General features: G+C 48.3%; 1 protein-coding gene across 2 annotated transcripts in view; it reads right to left on the reverse strand.

Moving 5' to 3' along the window:
* LOC147026320 (LIM/homeobox protein Lhx3-like) overlaps window positions 1–20,077 on the reverse strand; it is a 165,597-nt gene that overhangs the window by 32,138 nt on the left and 113,382 nt on the right. For both annotated transcript variants that reach the window (XM_085881619.1, XM_085881620.1), the window contains exon 3: window positions 16,476–16,678. In XM_085881619.1, the coding sequence (XP_085737745.1) occupies window positions 16,476–16,678 (203 nt within the window). The remainder of the gene's footprint in view (window positions 1–16,475; window positions 16,679–20,077) is intronic.

Below are 20,077 nucleotides of genomic sequence, written 5' to 3' on the forward strand. Positions count from 1 at the left end.
AGCCCGGAATCATGGCGAAACCCAAATCCTGATCCCTGTGTCGTAAGAGGCGACCAGGGTTGCGTCAGGAAGGGCATCCGGCGTAAAACCTGTGCCAAATCAGTATGCGGATCATAACGGATGATCCGCTGTGGCGACCCCTAACGGGAGCAGCCGAAAGATGAACAACAACTACTGCTGTACGACTCTCCTTTCATAGCCATCCACTGCTGGGAAAAGATGAAGATGGTTACAAGCAATAAGGAAAATTGGGAACTTAGCAGTCATGGTGATTTTTGTGGTTTGCATATTTTACTGTTGAAGTCAAAATCTCTCAGTGGATCTCGCATTGCATCAATCAGGTATGGGAGCATGTGCCAGAACAGCGCGTCGCTGCGTACACTTTCCGCCGGTACTCCAGGGGCCTTCGTCTGGCCATCCCCCAGGCAGATGCCAGGCCCATCCCCATCTCCTTGAGATGATGGTCAACCTGCTGCAACTCCTTAGGTGTCATTTCCCTGGTCTCTGTTTATGCTCCGACTGAGGCGAGTGATCTCACCGTGAAGGATGCATTCTACGCCACACTCGAGTCTGTGGTTGATCAGTGCCCCAGACGAGATACACTTCTAGTCTTGGGGGATTTCAATGCATCGACTGGAACTGATAGGGATGGTTATGAGGTGTGTGTTGGTCCCCATGGGTCAGGAACTATGAACCAGAATGGCACTAAGTTCCTTGACTTTGCAAGAAGTCATGGACTTAGGGTGGCTGGTTCATGGTTTCAGCACCCACAAGCTCATCGCTGGACTTGGTATTCCAACGCTGGCGGTGTGGCAAAGGAGATTGACCATGTCCTCATTGACGGTCATTGGAGGATGATCCAGAACTGCAGGGTCTACCGGAGTGCTCAGTTCCTCAATACTGACCACAGGCTTGTTGTAGCAACTCTAAAGCTGCACCTTAAATCCTGGAGAATGGTACCATCCCAGCCGAGGCTGGATGTTGCCAAGCTCAGGGATGAGAGAGTAGCTGAGGAGTTTGCGAACAGGCTGAGTGGACACTTGGGGGGTCTGGGTACTTTGGGGGGTCCTGAAGAGTTGTGGAGCGCCTTCAAGACCACCGTCCTTGATGTTGCCGGTGGATGCCTTGGAGCTCACTGCAGGGCAAAGAAGAATTTTGTCTCTCAAGGGACACTGGATACCATTGACCAGAGTCGCAGGGCCAGGCTGAATGGCAGAGCTGAGCTGTTCAGGGAGCTGAGGCGTAAAACTGTACGTGCACTGAGGGTGGACAAGGAGGCCTATGTGCGAGGAATCTGTGAGGGGGTAGAGCATCACCTGTGGACAGGTGATTCTCGTCCCGCTTACAGGGGAATTCGCGCATTGCGTTCATCCAAGCCCATCCCTCGGAGCACTGCAGCTCGAGCGGAGAGTGGTAGGCTCTTGACAGAGGAGTCTGAAGTGAAGGCCCGCTCGGCCGGTTACTTTGAGCGGTTGTAACAGGCTGATCCCCCAGCTGTCGAGTTGGACGTCAAGGGTGTTACAATCCCTGTTGCTGACCCTCGAATCAACTGTGGTCCACCTACGCTTGTGGAAACACGGGCTGCGGTGAACCAGTTGAAACGGGGCAAAGCTCCAGGGATCTGTGGCATCCATGCCGAACTTCTCAAGGCTGGTGGAAATGCTGCACTCGTGTCGTTGCATGCAGTTTTGTGCTCTGCCTGGAACACAGGCATCATCCCAACTGACTGGAAGAGGGGCCTTGTTGTCCCTCTCTGGAAAGGGAAGGGTGATCGCCAAGACTGCAACAACTACCGAGGGGTGACGCTGCTCTCAGTGCTGGGCAAGGTCTTTGCTCGGATAATTCTCGATAGGGTTCGCCACCATCTGCTTGAGCACCAGTGTCCAGAGCAGTCAGGCTTTACACCAAAGAGGTCAATGATTGACCGTATCCTTGCACTTCGTGTCCTCACCGAACGCAGACGAGAGTTTCGGCAGGGGCTGCTTGCAGCCTATGTTGATCTCTGTAAAGCGTTCGATTCAGTGAATCGGGATGTCCTCTGGAGGATTCTTGGTCTTCGTGGGGTGCCACCAAAACTGATCGATTTGATGTCTGAACTCTACTCTGGTACTGAGAGTGCTGTGAAGTGTGGTGGTACCATCTCTGACTTATTTCCAGTTGTTACTGGAGTTCGTCAGGGATGTGTACTTGCCCCCACACTTTTCAGCACTTGTATGGACTGGATTCTAGGGAGGATGTCGGAGAGATCAATTTGCGGTGCGTCATTTGGGAATGTCAAGATCTCGGACCTTGACTTTGCAGATGATGCAGTCATCTTTGCGGAGACTTTAGACATCCTCTTGGGGGCCCTCGAGGTGCTGAATGAGGAGTCGGAGCCGTTGGGATTACGGGTTTCTTGGGTCAAAACTAAGATCCAGGCTTTCCGTGACATCTTGGATGCTGCTGTCCTGTCTGTGTCTGTTTGTGGTGAGGATGTTGAGGTCGTGGAGAGATTCACTTACCTTGGCAGTGATATTCATGTCTCTGCTGGCTGCGAGTCAGAGGTCAATAGACGTCTGGGTTGTGCCTGGGGAGTCATGGATTCACTGGATCATGCGGTGTGGCGCTGCGGGTACGTGTGCGGGAGGATGAAAGTCCGAGTCTTCAGGTCCTTGGTACTTCCAGTCTTGCTCTATGGGTGCGAGACTTGGACTCTGACCAAGGATCTGAGACGGAGACTTAATTCCTTTGGTACCAGGTCTCTTCGGAGAATCCTTGGCTATCGCTGGTCGGATTTTGTGTCCAACGAGCAGTTGCTGAGAGACTCGGATGAGATTTGTTACCTGCATAGTCCGTGAGTCAGTTGTGGCTGTATGGACATGTGGCTCGTTTTCCTGACTCTGATCCTGCTCACCAGATTCTCTCAGCGAGGGAGTCTCATGAGTGGAGGAGGCCAGTGGGTCGACCACGTGCCTCATGGTTGCAACAGGTTGACCATCATCTCAAGGAGATGGGGATGGGCCTGGCATCTGCCTGGGGGATGGCCAGACGGAGGCCCCTGGAGTACCGGCAGAAAGTGGACGCAGCGACGTGCTGTTCTGGCACATGCTCCCATACCTGACCTGACCTGACCTGCTGCAACCACGAGGCATGTGGTCGGCCCACTGGCCTCCTCCACTCATGAGACTCCCTTGCTGAGAGAATCTGGTGAGCAGGATCAGCGTCAGGAAAACGAGCCACATGTCCACACAGCCGCAACTGACGCTCACGGACAATGCAGGTAACAAATCTCATCCGAGTTTCTCTCAGCAACCGCTCGTTGGACAGAAAATCTGACCAGAGATTGCCAAGGATTCTCCGAAGAGACCTGGTACCAAAGGAATCAAGTCTCCGTCTCAGATCCTTGGTCAGAGTCCAAGTCTCACATCCATATAGCAAGACTGGAAGTACCAAGGACCTGAAGACTCGGACTTTCGTCCTCCCGCACAGGTACCGGCAGCGCCACACCCCATGATCGAGTGAATCCATGACTCCCCAGGCCCGACCCAGACGTATATTGACCTCTGACTCGCAGCCAGCAGAGACATGAATATCACTGCCAAGGTAAGTGAATCTCTCCACGACCTCAACATCCTCACCACAAACAGGCACAGACAGGACAGCAGCATCCAAGATGTCACCGAAAGCCTGGATCTTAGTTTTGACCAAAGAAACCCGTAATCCCAGCGGCTCCGACTCCTCATTCAGCACCTCGAGTGCCCCCAAAAGGATGTCTAAAGTCTCCGCAAAGATGACTGCATCATCTGCAAAATCAAGGTCCGAGATCTTGACATTCCCAAACGATGCACCGCAGCTCGATCTCTCCGACATCCTCCCTAAAATCCAGTCCATACAAGTGTTGAAAAGTGTGGGGGCCAGTACACATCCCTGACGAACTCCAGTAACAACTGGAAATAAGTCAGAGATGGTACCACCACACTTCACAGCACTCTCAGTACCAGAGTAGAGTTCAGATATCAGATCGATCAGTTTTGGTGGCACCCCACGAAGACCAAGAATCCTCCAGAGGACATCCCGATTCACTGAATCGAACACTTTACAGAGATCAACATAGGCTGCAAGCAGCCCCTGCCGAAACTCTCGCCTGCGTTCGGTGAGGACACGAAGGGCAAGGATACGGTCAATCGTTGACCTCTTTGGTGTAAAGCCTGACTGCTCTGGACGCTGGTGCTCAAGCAGATGGTGGCGAACCCTATCAAAAATTATCATGAGCAAAGACCTTGCCCGGCACTGAGAGCAGCGTTACCCCTCGGTAGTTGTTGCAGTCTTGGCGATCACCCTTCCCTTTCCAGAGAGGAATAACCAGGCCCCTCTTCCAGTCAGTTGGGATGATGCCTGTGTTCCAGGCAGAGCACAAAACTGCATGCAACGACACGAGTGCAGCATTTCCACCAGCCTTGAGAAGTTCAGCATGGATGCCACAGTTCCCTGGAGCGTTGCCCCGTTTCAACTGGTTCACCGCAGCCCGTGTTTCCACAAGCGAAGGTGGACCACAGTTGATTCGAGGGTCAGTAACAGGGATTGTAACACCCATGACATCCAACTCGACAGCTGGGGGATCAGCCTGGTACAACCGCTCAAAGTAACCGGCCGAGCGGGCCTTCACTTCAGACTCCTCTGTCAAGAGCCTACCACTCTCCGCTCGAGCTGCAGTGCTCCGAGGGATGGGCTTGGATGAACGCAATGCGCGAATTCCCCTGTAAGCGGGACGAGAATCACCTGTCCACAGGTGATGCTCTACCCCCTCACAGATTCCTCGCACATAGGCCTCCTTGTCCACCCTCAGTGCACGTACAGTTTTACGCCTCAGCTCCCTGAACAGCTCAGCTCTGCCATTCAGCCTGGCCCTGCGACTCTGGTCAATGGTATCTAGTGTCCCTTGAGAGACAAAATTCTTCTTTGCCCTGCGGTGAGTTCCAAGACATCCACCGGCAACATCAAGGACGGTGGTCTTGAAGGCGCTCCACAACTCTTCAGGACCCCCCAAAGCACCCAGACCCCCCAAGTGTCCACTCAGCCTGTTCGCAAACTCCTCAGCTACTCTCTCATCCCTGAGCTTGCCAACATCCAGCCTAGGCTGGGATGGTAGCATTCTCCAGGATTTAAGGTGCAGCTTTAGAGTTGCTGCAACAAGCCTGTGGTCAGTATTGAGGAACTGAGCACTCAGGTAGACCCTGCAGTTCTGGATCATCCTCCAACGACCGTCAATGAGGACATGGTCAATCTCCTTTGCCACACCGCCAGCGTTGGAATACCAAGTCCAGCGATGAGCTTGTGGGCGCTGAAACCATGAACCAGCCACCCGAAGTCCATGACTTCTTGCAAAGTCAAGGAACTTAGTGCTATTCTGGTTCAGAGTTCCTGACCCATGGAGACCAACACACACCTCATAACCGTCCCTATCAGTTCCAGTCGATGCATTGAAATCCCCCAAGACTAGAAGTGTATCTCGTCTGGGGCACTGATCAACCACAGACTCGAGCGTGGCGTAGAATGCATCCTTCACGGTGAGATCACTCGCCTCAGTCAGAGCATAAACAGAGACCAGGGAAATGACACCTAAGGAGTGACGAATCCTTAATCTCATAATACGCTCGTTGACCGGTGTTACCTCAATTATCATTGGGGTCAGCTTATTGGACACAGCTACAGCAACTCCTTGGGTATGGTAACCATCAGAGCGACCAGACCAATAGTAGGTGTAACCACCCACCATGATCTCGCCGCAATCCAGTCTCCGAACCTCAGAGAGAGCTGCAATCCCGATGTCCAAACGCTTGAGCTCAGATGACAACAGAGACAGGTGATCATCCTCTCTTAGGGATAGGACATTCCAGGCACCCACCCGAAGGGACCGCCTCAGGTTAACCCAAGGAGACCACCGTCTGGTGGACGACACCTCAGCACCACTCATCAATCATAGTTCAGAATCAATTCAACGCAATCTTATTAACACTGACCGTGATAATTATTACATGAACTATCATGTTGTTGTCAGTGCCAATGTAAATTGGTATTTGTAGTGAGGCTGAAATGGAGGAAGGTTGATATTTTCCAGTACCCGTTTCTCCAAGTACAAGGGTACCGCTACATAAATGGATCCCATCATTTGAAAATTCTAATAATCCCCCGTAAATATCTGATTGAAAAAAAGGTTCAAGTTAGTGCATGCCTGGCTGTCTATAGTTGTAAATCTATGATCAATGTTATTTTTTCACAACTTGAAGAAAAATCCAAAAATAAAGGATACATATCATTACTGCATGTGAAAATATACGAACAAATAAGTTTTAAATTTGACTGCTTTCATTCTTGAAAATAATGGCATGTTGACCAAGTATTCATCAATCCTCGAGTCAAGCTTGGCCAACTTACAAGGTCTGAACTCCACCCAGACGTCAATGCATATGATCAGGCATCGAATGTAAGTCCCTTGTAGAGTTAAGCTTTGCTTCGTATTGTTCTCCTTTCTCAGGTGGTATTGTTCAGCACATTATGACCAAACTGCAGTTATTGTTTGCTGACTTTTCTCCATGTTTCTCATCATATTGTGATCCGTCTTGCCGAGCATCATTTGGACGTGCATCTGTGCATGCATGACGTCATTCCATTGTAAACTGGAATGGCATTCGGTAGAGCGCAATCCTCCGCCAAACTGAACAGTTTACGTTTTGTATCCCAGTGAAAGCCCTGATCTGGAGCCAGACCTGAACCAAAATCTAAATGGCTTGGTCTTGAAACTTACCCAACTCATCCACCTAGTTTTGTCATAATCCATCCATAACGTTTTTAAGTGCTATATATCATATTTGACCCCATCTCTAAATGGTGAAGAATCATGTTAAATATCTCCTTTTTAGATCCAGATCTGAATCGCCACCAAAATCTAATCAATTGGGCCTTGTAACACACCCAACCTGTCCACCAAGTTTTGTCCAAACCCGTCCACAACATTTTGAGATATCGTGCTCACAAACAAATAGACAAACAGGGGTGAAAACATAACCTCGGTCCACCTCTGGTGGCAGAGCTAAAAACGTCACTTCTATGTGATAATTAAAATTAGAGGCGATTCTTTTTAGTGTCATGCTGGCAATAGAAATATTCAATTTTTCTTTTCATTTCAGTTCAGTTCAGCGATGCGCCGCGTCACGGAATTATCCGGAGCAATATCCAGATCAGGCCTACAATTCCGGGGAGTCTGGTGGAGACGACGTAGCTTTTCCCACCTAGTGGTCATTCTTGCCACCAACCCCCGGCCCGCAACAGTTTGGTGTTCAGGAGTGGGAATCGAACCCCTCCGCCTCCATTTACGGGATTCGGACTAGGGGTGTGTTTGACAACCCCCCCCTTTCCCTCCAAATTAAGAGCAGGATTTAAATTTTATTTCATTCTCGGCACGGACCATGGCGGACCAAGACGGACTGGTACAGGTGGGTTCGGAATTAACGTTAGAATCATCCATGGCTCAGGATGACACCTTGCAGGAAGACACACCCCTGCAATCAAACCCAGAGGTAGCATTGGGGGTGGCAGCGGCGATGCATGAGGCTCCGTCAAGGCCACTTGACATGAGCCAGTTGGTGGAAGTACTCGGGAACATGAAAAACATGATGCAAAACATGGAAAACAGAATAAATGGAAATATGCAAAACATGGAAAACCGAATGTATGCGAATGCCCAAGAAATGAAGGGGAATATGCAAAAGATGGAAGAATGCATGGGTTGGAATATGCAAACGCTGAAGGCGGGTCAGGAGGAAATGAAGGCGGAGTTGGTAAAGGTAAAAAGTGAAATACAGACCATGAATCAGAAAATGGCGGATGGGACCAGTACACCAGGTGGGGAAACAACCAAGTCAAGGGGGAGTGTGGATGTTGTTAGGACCGCGACGATGACGGGTGAGGTCGAGGCGACTAGTGACGTCACGATAATTGGGGGAGAAACCGATAAACTCAGACAGGGGATGACGGGGATAATAAGGGAGATGCAGGATTTAGAAATAATAACAGAAACGCAAGAATTAGAAGAGAAAGTCGAATTGCACGGAACTAAAGAGGAGCACACACATAGAACTGGAAGGGGACATTGAGGTTGAGCTTGGGGAATGTATTGGGACCCAATGCGAGGGTCGGATTTACCTCCTGCAAGAACAAGGGGAGACGATGTGCTCCCTCGAGGCGGACCGTGACAAGGTGAGCCCGGTAAGACCGTACGAGGTGGAGCCGTTGCATGATGTGAAAGGGCATGATGTGCCGAGCTTGGGGGGTATAGAAACCCTGGGATCTTTTGGGCTAACACGAGCCCCCGATATCTTTTGGGCTAACACGAGCCCCCGATATCTTTTGGGCTAACACGAGCCCCCGATATCTTTTGGGCTAACACGAGCCCCCGATATCTTTTGGGCTAACACGAGCCCCCGATATCTTTTGGGCTAACACGAGCCCCCGATATCTTTTGGGCTAACACGAGCCCCCGATATCTTTTGGGCTAACACGAGCCCCCGATATCTTTTGGGCTAACACGAGCCCCCGATGTGAATGTCCCAGAGTGTGTGTTAAAACGTGTGAGTGGTGCAAATTATATGGCATGTGTGAGTGCATGTGAGGAGATGGGACATGGACCGACTCAGACGGGAGACGTGGGTCGTGTAACGGACGGAGCTATTTTGGAAACCGCGCCGGCTTCGCGGGACGCTACATGCGAGGTCCGTTCCGTGTTTTGCGAACGGCCCAGGTGCGCACGACTCCGTGATCGGGAGCCGGCGTTGAAACGTCCCGTGATTGGTACGAAACCACCAGGTGGACGGCTAAAATGGCGGCGATTGTGTGAATTTGGAAAGCACGTGTCCCCATGTGAGCACGTGTACAGGGGCCGACGTGCTGCGCGCAGCGAGTGGAATTCGCGGGATGCATGGAATGAGTCCCGGGGATGATACAGCCGGTTCCGTCTGTGTGGCAAGCTTCGCCGCCGGGCCCGTGTGTGAGTGACGTCGGCAGGGATCGTGCAGCAGGAAGGCCAGGTGACAAACGCACAGCTCACATGGTGGATGGCTCGGAAGCGGACGTGTAATGCGATCGACGGGGCGACGTTATGCTTCCAATTATCGCCTGAAGGAAGGGGACGAACGAGTTTCAAACCGCCGCCCTGGTGATGCAAGGCCTACTGAGCCTTCGCACGAGTACCCGATCCCCGGCCAGGATGTAGCGAATATCCTCGTCGTGGGCAAAGGAGCACTAGTTAGTGGAAGGGTTTAGCGTTAGTTAGACCAGCCTCATGGGAGCATGAATAGTCCTCCATGGGGGCTGGTAAAATCAGTTAGAGAAATTTCAGTGTATAATTTAGAAATGGATTGGAGACTTGGACAGACATGGTAAATGTAGTGGGGACGTAGATTAGCTATGTACAGTTAAATGGAACGTGCATTTAAGTAAGGGATGACGGGGAGCACGAGATAGTGAGGGGGATGTAGCGCGCAGAATGTCAGTATTAGAGTGTGTTTAAAAAAAAAAAAGAGAAGAAAGAAACATAATGAATGAATGTGGGTCAGCGGGCCCGAGTGTGAGTGGAGTGAATGTGGAATGTATAGTGCGAACGAATTATTGGGGGGAGGAGTGAATCCCACCCAAGGGAACCCGGGGTTGGTGTAATGTTAGTTAGTGGGTTAGCTAAATTAACCAAACCGATGTCGTTTTGTTGTTGGTGTTGGGTGAAGGCACAAAACCTTTTGAAGGGTGCAGGAGTCTATTGACTGGCTAGGATAATGGCTGGTGAAATGTGCGCACCGAGTAGAGGGCCCCCCGGGCACCGGAGTAGTCGGGCAGAGTAGGCCATAGGTCCAAGGGATCAAGTTAGTGTAATGGGCACAGGCAGCCCACGGAAACGGGACCCGGAACACCAAAATGCCACGGGGGGCATCGACAAGGAAGATGCCAGGAAGGGCATCCCCCATGTTCATACAGAGTAGGTAGGCTCGGAGACAGCCTCAGCGACCTGGGGGTGTTATAGTTCGAGTTCGGCAGATGGGTATCCCTGCCAATTGAGCCATGCTGCCCAGCCACGAAATTGTACAAGAGCACGAGAGAAAATTTGTGGGCCAGGCACAAATTAATAACGTACACCAACACAGGTGACGGGAATCATGGTTTCTCGAACCGATAGTTTAAAAAGACAGGCGTGTTGCAAAGCCCCGGGGATAGATAAACGTTTAATAAATGCTAGTATAGATAGGAAATGTGTACCCCTTCACATCATCCATCCCTTCGCTGTTCGTGGGCTGCTGGACTCATCTTGGGAGATTGCTGAAATCTGAGGGAGTTATTCTGAGACTGCATTGGGCCTCGAGACAGATTCACTAGTCTCTTCCTCAATCCACTCCAAAAGGATCTTAGGGATTGGGGATAGACGGTCAGGACAGGTTAGCCAAAAAAAGACGATAATGGGGCTCAGGACATACGTAATTATAAAAATAAAATAAAAAAAAGAGATAAAATAAAATAGTCTAAATTTCGTTGTTGTTTTGTTGTTGCAAACTAATGGGGGTGAGTATGAACAAGGACAGGCAAAGGCGATAGGTTGGGGGGAGACCGTAGGGTAGGTCCGAGCCCGTTTTCAGACCGGCCGGCACCACCGCACTCCCTCCACAACCTCACGAGACCAGACCGAGGCCAGCCAGCTTCGTGTGCCGACCTCCTCTTGTACTGCATCTTTTCTGGTCTGCGTTTGCCATGCCATGCTTTGCCTGCCTTTGCCTTGCCTCCATACCTGTTCATGCCTTTGTTTGCATTGTCATTCACTCTCACCATGTGCTCCAGGACCATCTCTAAAAGTGTTTTGCAAGGACTGCCCTGCAGGCAGCTGCATTACCGGGGAATGCATTTGACCAGCCCAGATATCTCCTTGTTGTTGCATGAAGGTCAGTTCAAATGGACCGGGGACTGCACTGAGCAGCCCGGAGATCTTGTTGCATAAAGACCAGTTCAAATGGCCTGTGAGATGGCGTATGGCCTGCCGTGTTAGGGTGAGTTGCCTCCAGCAGCTGAAATAAAAAAAAGAAAATAAAAAAAGAAGAAGAATTCAATGACAAACAAGGGACCTTTGAAGGCCCTAAAGACGTCTGACCATCAACACCTGCTGTGCACTCACCCACAAATGTTAACTTTGCTGTGTTTTCTCTCCTTAAATCACAGGTCCTGAGCCATGGGTGGTGTAAATATTAGGAATGTACATAATTTTAACCCACCTGTTGTTTGTTTAGTGCCGGCAATGTAGTTAAGTTGTCCGAGTGAGTCTGCTAGTTTAATTACGCAATGCACTAGGTTATTTATTTTTGGGACATGTATTCCACATGTCGCACTCAGGGATCCGTAGGTAAAGCATACTTGGGGAAAAGTTATACCTGCATGCCACACGAAAATTAATGACTCGGGAAGAGTCTATAAAAAAGGGGGGTAGTGTTACGGATCTGGAAACCATTTGCATTCAACATACAGATGTCCTAAAAGTCAGTTATGTCGTTAAGTATGTGTGTAGTCAGATCCCCTTCCTTTTGTCGAGTGGGAGAATAAATTTCTTTTTGTTAGGTTATTACATCTAACAACCATCCCATCCCCTGTCATGATCCACCGCCAACCGGCTGCCTTCTCGCAACCTGACATGCTGAGGCGGGATCTCACGGTTCCCATCTCTCGGCTCCCACAAACGTTGTAACTCTTTCACGCCGACCTTTGCAACATTGATACTGTTGCTCGACAAGTACGAACCCGCGTGGAAGAGTGGGTGGGGTTTCCCGGCAGAGGACAAAATCCCGCCCAGGAAGGGCGAGTCCATGGGAGCCTGCCCAATCAGGGCGGGGAGTGACGTCTGTTCGAGCGAGCCCCGCCCCGTTGAGGGAGGTCCATAAATTCCCGAGCACTCTCTGAGGCAAAGGTGATTTTTGGAGGTTGTTACAAAGGGGTTGTTACGAAGGTTGTCCAGAGGTTTTTGATGGGGTTGTTGTTGAGCGTGCAATTCTTTTGAAGCGGAGGGTTGAGCAGAAGGTCGTGAAGGCGACGAACCTGTCTCTGCTGGCCCTCTATAAGGAAAGGAAAGAGCGACCCCCCCCCCGGTGGACCCTGCTATTCACCACCTGAGCTCCGCCACGAACCACGAGTCCCACACGTGCGACTGGGGACCAAACCAACGACCTTTGTCAGGTGCCGCAACGCAGAGCACCCCCTTCCTCCGATGGTCAGGTACCCAGCTGGACTCTGACCCCCAGCTCATCTCTCTCCTCGGCTGATAGGGTCCAATAAAGAACTCTGGGTTTATTATCATTTGTGTGTCTGTCTGCGTGTGGGCCCGTCTTGTAAGTAGAACTGAATAAGTGTTTTTGGATCATTGTAAACATTCCTTGCTTGCATATTCACATATGTCTTGCTTTGTGTCTTCATTTACTGTAAATAAATCATCACAGAAATGTTCCCAGTCTGTTTCCGTCCCTTCTTGCATTGGTCCAGCATGGTTCGGATCTGAGTTTAGACGGGGTTTTATACCCGATAATCCGTTCATCCCAGCCGGCACGGCTTTGGCAGTTTCCGCTCGGCTGCACCCGAACCGGAGTTGGTAGTCGGTAGTTGGAACTCCACCTCAGTCGGTAGAGTGACCCGGTTCGAGCAAGACGAGCCGAGGGCGTGGTTTCCCCGGTAATGGAAATCGCATAGTTAATTAGATAAATTGGTTCTAGCCAAAAAGACCTTACGCTACGCGGTTGAAATATTGGCGACCACGGTCGGTTCAGCGACCCGCCACGTCACGGAATTATCCGGAGTGACGGCCTACAATTCCGGGGAGTCTGGTGGAGACGGTATAGCTTTCCCCACCTAGTGGTCGTTCTCGCCACTGAACTCTGGCCCGCAACAATATATATCTATACAGTATATGTGTATATATATATATATATATATATATATATATATATATATATATATATATATATATATATATATATATATATATATATATGTATATATACATACATATACTATATTGTTACGGTTGTGGAAATTCGCAAACCACCATTCAGGTTCCGTAGGTGAGGTATCTCTTTAGTGCATGTGTAGTTCGCCCCAAACCCATTGTTTAGAGGGAATAAATGCGATTCATTCGGGCTGCGACGCTTTGAGATAGCCGTTTTTCTGTTCTATCTTTTATTTTGAACCAACCACGTCTCAACCGCAACCACCTTAACCACCACGCCAGCCATCGTCACCAACTGCAACCACGCTCCAACCCTCAGACAACAACAATGCCAACAGCCACTACTTTTAGAGTCACAACTCGCCCCCGCAAACATCGCATCACCGCCATTCCAAACGGCACCATGGCCATCAGCCACCGCCGTAAATCCTCCACCACCTTCACCTCTCTCCTTCTATGGCCATTCCTGCACCACCTGTGAGCACCGAGCGTCGGGCTGTCCTGGGCTCGTACAAGATACGCGCCGAGCCGCGAGTGCAAATAGCAGCCTTTCCGAGGAGAATTCGGATCAGGAATGCTACACGCCCACTTCTGATCCGTCCAATTGGGAAGCGCGGGGCGGCTTGGCCCCGCCTCCAGGCGCATCTGTCTGGAATCGAGATATGCAAATTCTAGGATCAGGGGATATTCACGCCCCTTTTCCTCCATACAATCGGCGAGCGTGGCTCCGCCCTTGAGGAGATCCTGATCCGGAAATTTGCATATTGTTTTCTCCTGGCGGCCTATAAAACGGTGAGTGCGAGGCGAATGAGAGGAGTTGTTGCGCAGAGAGTTGTTATGCAGAGAGTTAGTTTTTGGTTGGAGTTGTTGCGAGGCAGTCAAGTCGGGTTAGAGAGCGGAGTGGAGTCGGGAGGCGTAGGCGTCAAGGTGGTTTTCTGCAGTCGGCTGAGGAGAATTGGGGGAAGAGTCCAAGGAGCTCGGGCCCGAGGCAGGGAAGATGGCGGTCGGCGACGAGGTCGCGGTGGGATCGCTCATCGCGGGACCCAAGCCAGCCAACCATTCTCCTTCCCCCAGGGCATCAACAATTTCCACCCCCCCTTTCCCCCGCGCTGAGATAGTGCAATAAGGGGGCCCCGTTCCCAACCCACTCCAAGCGGTGCCAACGAAACCCGCGAAGGAGCACGAAGTCGGGGCACCGCCGCGCAGCCACATTTGTGGCTCGTCACGAGGACGCGGGTAGGACCCCCCCGGTCTCGTCGACCTGACCGCTCCTTCAGGTCCCGCGCACACATTGGCATACGCATTGGCATCTGCCCCCTTGCCTATGAGGGTGGCTTCTTTCCTTTGCTTTTGAGTAAATGTGTGTCGGCGCCATCTGTGAAGTAAAACCGTATAAGTGCTGCCATGTGTACGCGTAGTCGGTAGTATCTCTGTGTCATTGTTTCTTTTGTTGCATTTGATATATGTGCGTTCTGTTTGGCTGTATATGTGTGCTCTCCGTGTGCCGCGGAATAAATGTGCATTATGTTGAACTGTTTTCCCGTTTCGCTTCGTCTTTTCTTTAATTGAATCTCCATCTTGCTTCACGTAAAGGGTCGTTTGTAGTGGGCTTAAAACGCCAGATAATTAATCGGAACCGTCGAGGCCGACGATAACACCGCTCGGTTATCCCGATAGCACGGAACGGACCGCTTAAGCGGTTCGTGTCCAGAGTCGGCCTGCGGCGAGGTACGATCGCCCGGTCTACCATCCGCGTGGGTACTTAGGTAGGTCGAGTTTGGCGAACAACCCTATCCTACGCGGGTGGCCGATTGGCACGATTGTGGTGAGGTCGAAAGGCCCACCCGTGACCTGCTCCGGGCGATAGTTCCCGGAGGGTCATGACAGAATTATCCGTCCGGTGGGCGACGTGCCGCGATTCGAGTCATGTGGCCGTTCGCATGCCGGCGGGCGCGAATTCGCAACAATATATAATTCTAACCACTGACTCAATGATATTAATGTTCGGTACCTTCTGGGTGATAAAGAAAGCTGAAATGTCATGTGCCGAGTGACGGCAAAGCTGATACACCGGGATAAATAACAGAACCATCGGAAAGCATCCGTGAATGAAAATATTCGAAAATAAGTGCAGCCTTATTGTGCTTACTGCAGGTGAGAAACCCGAGACAATGAGGAAGCATGGTTCATTATTGCTTGTAATGTGTAAGCATACCTCACTAGTCTAACATATAAAGCTCATTCAAAGCACTCACTGACCGACTGATATTAATGTTCAGTATCTTCCAGATGGCGTAAAAAACTGAAATTTTGCGTGCCAATGGACATCAAAGCCGATAGATACACCGGGAAAAATCACAGAACCATTGGAAATCGTCCATCAATGAAAATATCCACAAATAAGTGCAGCTTTGTGTTCACTGCAGATGAGCAACCCGAGAATGGGGAAGCACGGTTTGTTATTGCTTACAGTGTGTAAGCATACCCCACTGATACATATACACATGCACACACAAATATATATATATATATATATATATATATATATATATATATATATATATATATATATATATAAATACACACATTCAGATCGAATCCCCAAACTTGACAAGGCAGTGGGGAACAGATCGAGTTCCATCACAGCACTTGCTGCACAAACCGTTGTAGCTAGTGTCGTTTGCCACACAAACACATTGCTCCTGCCCTGCTGCTCACCAGTCAGGAAGTTTGCAGTCAGGAATAACAATAATAAATTTAACGAAAGGAGCACACTAACCCTATGACATGATGCAGACGCCATGTGCATAAATTATGCGAAAACATCACCTCCATTCTAGGATAGCATCTGTGCGGAACTCAAGTCTTTGCAGACTGAGGTTAAAGCCCCAATGGTTACAAAAAATTAAAATAGTTGTCATCCAGATTTCACTGTTTGCATAATTTATGCACATTAATTTTTGAAAATTAGTCAGTTATTCATTCACCACTTAATGTCATTATTCCTTGCTCATAACTCAATCACTCTGAGCAAATTATTTTGACCACGTATCGCAATGGGATAGATATAGGCAATCATATCATGACTGTGCCATATCCACATCCCATCTTCTGTTGGTAATGCAAATAGTAAAGCTCACCAGTGGCTGGAAATTTGACCAAGATACCAGAACACAATGCCAACTGTTTTCAAAAGAAAATGTGGGATATATTTCATGTGCATAAGCTAATAGCAGATGGGAAAGCTGGCTTTAGAGATGCAGCACCACCTGCTGGCATTGCAACAGAATGGCTGCTTTTAGTCAAGTATGACACCATCGTGGATCAAAGGCAGACTGGAGAGCTCATTGACAAGTCTTCTTCCAAATGGCTTGTCCTATTCTCCACTTTGAAATTTAAATGCTCAAGTTGCTGTAGTCACAAAAATAGATGGAAAGACATAATCCCATTGAGAATGCCATTGCACAAGGAGTCTTACCTCTGCGCTTTGCATCCTCATAGTCTTCTTTGCATACGAGACGTCCATCCTCCAAGAGATAAAACTCATCTCCCGTTGAGAGCTGTCTTTGGCACACAATGCACGCGAAGCATGGCAGGTGGTAAACAAAATCTTGCGCACGCCGCACCACCTGGGAGGGTGGAATGCCCTGCTGGCATGCAGAACATTTGGTGCCAAACCTCCTGTTAGGGTGGGAGGGGGAATAGGTACAGTACAATTCTAATCTATGAGTTACTCAAGAAACAGACCTTCAAGAAAATTATTTTAACTTTTTGGACAAATAACTTCTACATATATATATATATATATATATATATATATATATATATATATATATATATATATATATATATATATCTGGAGTAACTGCTGTTATTGTCATGTTGTCCTTACTTCAAAACCTCTGGTGTCATTATATTTTTAATGCCTTTGTATATTTCAATTGTCAAGGTAATTTTGGCCAGTGCCCAATTGCTGGATGCTCGGATAACTTAACCACTGTAAAAGAGATATCCTGTGGTTAAATTTCTTTTCTGAAGGATAACTATCCAATGTGTAATCCACAGTTGGTTAAAGGCTGGATAATAGTAGGATAGTTATCCACTGGAAAAAGGCTGGAAAAGGCGTGGTTATAGTTCTGATTGAAATATGGTATCCCACTGTCGTGTTGGCTTGCAAAACAGTCACGGCGGGTGAAGACAGTCAAATGAGAAAGAAGAAGGCAAATTTTACAACAACTGAACGGGATACGCTAAATCGGGCGGCAGAAGATAATATTAAGGTCAAGAGGAGTAAATTTTCAAACACACTAACAAATGATGTGAAGAGGAAGGCAGGGTTGTCGATCACAGCTGCCGTCAACATTGTCAGAGACAACTATCTCTTGGTCCGCTCCTCAGGGTGCCACCATTTAACAAAGTCTATCGCTCTTTATGACAGGGCTGCAGCCACTCTATGAACCACATGGCTGGTCGAGGACTTGATAATTCCGAAGGAATCCCTGACAAGTTGTAGAAATGCACCCGTGGCAAGAAAACTTACAGAAATGAAAAGTTGGATCACTGGCGACCGGCGAGATTGCACAGTTCCATTTTGTCATCTGATCGAGCGAACTCGGGCATTTTGCCTCTCGATGGCAGAAATAATCTACAGTGGTTGCCAGTCCTATTGTAGATCGCGGTGTTCGCTTGAACCGGTCTCCCCCCTAAGGCGAAGTGCACTTCATACCGTTCTGCAAGTATATTAGCAGTCGCTAATTCATGCCTCATCTACCCGCTGCCATAGATGATTTTCTGACTATACTTTGTCTGTTTCCTATCCCTCAACCTGCCTGTCATGGTTGTACCTACCAGCTTAGCTCTCTGGGTTTTTGGAACACATTCAATGTGATAGTCAACCCACAATGCCCGAATAACCCCCACAGCCATCCCAAGTGCCCTCGTGCTGTGCTGTTCTCTAGAAATTTAAGGGGCAAGCCCAGCCAGAACATAAATCACAAGCACTCTAGCATTTGGGCACTCGGGCTTAACCTGTACGGTCCTCAGGCACACATGGGCATAGCATAGGTAGGGCGCTGGATGCCATCCCAGTATTCAAAAACCCGATGTTTTCGCCTGTCGCCCTTTTGTAGCACGCATCAAACTGTCACTTATGAAATGAAGAATGAAGATAAAACTTGCCTTACTAAACCAATATCGATTGCAGAACTCATGCTCCGAATATTCACAAATTGGATCAACACGTTTGTGGAATACCCTTCAAACGTTTGTCCAACAGACGTCAAACAAAGCTGGACCGTCTGCCATTTTTAACTGGACAAACATGCCCATGTGTCACTAGCCACGGATAAGGAATATCTGGGCTAGAGGAGGTTGGCTAAAGTTATCTGGAAAAATTACGAATATATCCAGCGGATAAAGTTATCCAGGCTTTGAGCAACGGAACCTAACCAGTGGATAAATTTTATCTGCCGGACAGGTGATTTATCCACAGGATAGTGCTTGAATGAGCTTCTCGCAACCAGGCCCAGCACTGCAATTTCATGTGTAACATTGTACGACCCCCATTCCAATTTGCCTTGAGGATAGAAAGATTAATTGTCGAAGTGTGGACTGGCAACAAACTGTTTAGTGTGGATGTGGACAGGGGAAGCAAGCTGATTATAATCAGCCACTTAGGTCTTCACTGATATAATTAATGCAATAATTTTGTTGGAACTATCTTGGCTTCCAGAAGCTTGAATTGCTCCAAAAATTGGAAATTGCTGCCTTCAGATGAAATGGTGCCCTCAACCTCAGAGATGCTAGTCCAACATCTTCAAAAGTAGGCCACCACTATTTGTAGTTCTCTACTTTTTCTGGTGTTGCATGTTTAATATCCATGAAACTGGTAGCTTGACTGATTTTATCGACTTAATAACATTATTTTTGATCAAATATGGGGTAGGTATTCCTGCAGATGCAGAGTTTCTATGATCTGATAAAATATACAGCAGAAGTTGCGATGTCTTTTGACATTCCACTTCTATCCTCACTTTAATGGTTTAATTAGAGCAACTACAGAATGCATAAACATTCGGCATTTTAAACTTGATAGCTCTACTTCAGCATTATCTGCTTAGAATGCAATCGATACAATGCAACGTGCTTCGTATGCAGGTGTGAAACGGTATGGGTTCGAAGGACAGATAGGTCGTTCATCTTTCACTAAGAAAACAAAGGCTCGTTAATTGATTGTGTTCTCGCGCCGGAATGAAAGTCACATGACCTGCGCTTAATTGTAAATTAATTTGCCCTTTTACCTCCTCCCATAAGCACGTTGTCTGAGAAGATTATGAGGGCCTGTGCAGTAGTGGCCGTGGAAACAGCATCCGCTTTGAACAAGGACCAAACGATGGTAATTCCGAGCAAATTAAATGAAGCTTCTTTCTCTCTATTTTGCTCCAATTCATCAGTGAGAGTGTTAAAGCAAATTTTACACCAAAACTAAACTGTAGTCAAATCCTGTAAATTCAGTGAGCATCCACACCAAATACCATTTTGGTAGTGATGATATCATTTGTATCCATGCATTTAGCTTCATGATTCAATGTATAAAATAATGATTATGTCGTAAAAGAAACGAATTAAATTTTAAAATCAACTTATCTCACTCTGTAGTGTGCCCAAGACTCCAGGAGATATTCTTGTACATTAATCACTCATTGGACAAAGATATAAATAGAAAATTAGAACGTCCACTCGGTAGAGTGCATACTTCTGCCAGGCTGATTAGTTTACATTTTGTATCCCCATTGATAGGCCGGATCTGGACTCGGACCTGAATTAAAATTTAACCTGCTTGTTCTTCTCACCTAACCAACTCATCCACCAAGATTCGTCCAAAACTTTTTCAGATATCGTGCTGTATATCGTTGTAACCCTATCAATGAAGAAGAATCACGAAAACATTCTCAGATACAGAGCTTCACCAAAATTTCAGCATTTCGTCTGTGTCACATACCCAAGCTGTCCACCACATATCGTTCAAATCTGTCAACTTTTTCAGATATCCTGCTATATTTTGGCCCTATCTCTCGATGG

The sequence above is a fragment of the Eptatretus burgeri genome, chromosome 5 (assembly GCF_056783735.1).
Source record: "Eptatretus burgeri isolate ZD-2024b chromosome 5, Ebu_testis_v1, whole genome shotgun sequence".
NCBI lineage: Eukaryota > Metazoa > Chordata > Myxini > Myxiniformes > Myxinidae > Eptatretus > Eptatretus burgeri.